General features: G+C 32.6%; 1 protein-coding gene across 1 annotated transcript in view; it reads left to right on the top strand.

The window, feature by feature from the left end:
* LOC102853926 (sodium/potassium-transporting ATPase subunit beta-1-interacting protein 3-like) overlaps positions 1-288 on the top strand; it is a 441,724-nt gene extending 441,436 nt beyond the window's left edge. Inside the window, exon 5 of the mRNA XM_006880529.1 lies at positions 184-288. Coding sequence (XP_006880591.1) covers positions 184-288 — 105 coding nt within the window. The remainder of the gene's footprint in view (positions 1-183) is intronic.
* The last annotated feature ends 665 nt before the right edge of the window (positions 289-953 follow it).

The following is a 953-nucleotide window of genomic DNA, read 5'->3' as shown; positions in this document are numbered from 1 at the left end:
TGTTCTACAATAATGTGTTAGAGATTTTAAAGATAAAAGACAGTTAAAAGCTCTGTTTCAAATTCACAGAAATTCCTACTATCTATCATTATTCATTGTATTAAATGGACTTGTAGTTAGGGATGTTTGGAAAAGACCTTAAAGTATATTTGTTGTTGTTGTTGTTTTCTTCTCTCATTACAGTTGGTTGGTTTTGTGTACGCCTGCTATGTCATCAGTATTTTCATGGAAGAAGAGGATACCTGTAAGTACTGTACTATCTACTTACTTGTACATTACTGTAGGTAAGATATAGCTTCTTCCCAAACTAATTACTAGGCTAGAAATGCTTTCCTGTTTGCAATTTTAAATGCCTGAGATCAAAATTCCAATCAAAATTTGGCAAACTAGCTTGACCACAAAGGAGAGAGCAATAAGTATTGTAACTTTGATCCAAAAGCTGTGGGAAGAGGTGCAAAGGCCAAAGAGACTCAGACCAGTGGCAGGTCTTATTCTAGTAACTTGTCATCAGAGATCAAGACAGTATGCTGGGCTGACAAGTGAAGGTTGTCCATTATCAGATGTTACTGTGGTGGCTGCAGAATTCTGAAGTCTGAATAATGGTAATAATGATAATACAATACATTATAGCAAGGTCTTTGACTATATAAATGATATTAAATGCTACCAGAAAACCATATGAATGTCAATTTTCAAGATGGGGTATTGAAAAAAGATAGGAAAAAATTAATAGAAGGCTAAGACAATAATTTGTATTTTATCAGAATATATATGTATATGCAAAATAAAAGACATATATACAAACTGAAGTTATATGGATAGGGATTGAGCAGTATGTTAAACAACTGCTATTTTTTTAATTATTATTAAATTTTATTAGTTTTAATGAACGTTTACAGAGATTTGGGGTTCTCATTCATTCATTGTTGCACTGTTTTCTCTACCCTCCTCCC

Source organism: Elephantulus edwardii, unplaced genomic scaffold (assembly GCF_000299155.1).
Source record: "Elephantulus edwardii isolate Elephantulus edwardi_28Jun2011 unplaced genomic scaffold, EleEdw1.0 scaffold00008, whole genome shotgun sequence".
Classification (NCBI taxonomy): domain Eukaryota; kingdom Metazoa; phylum Chordata; class Mammalia; order Macroscelidea; family Macroscelididae; genus Elephantulus; species Elephantulus edwardii.
This window is presented reverse-complemented; position numbering and strand designations above follow the sequence as displayed.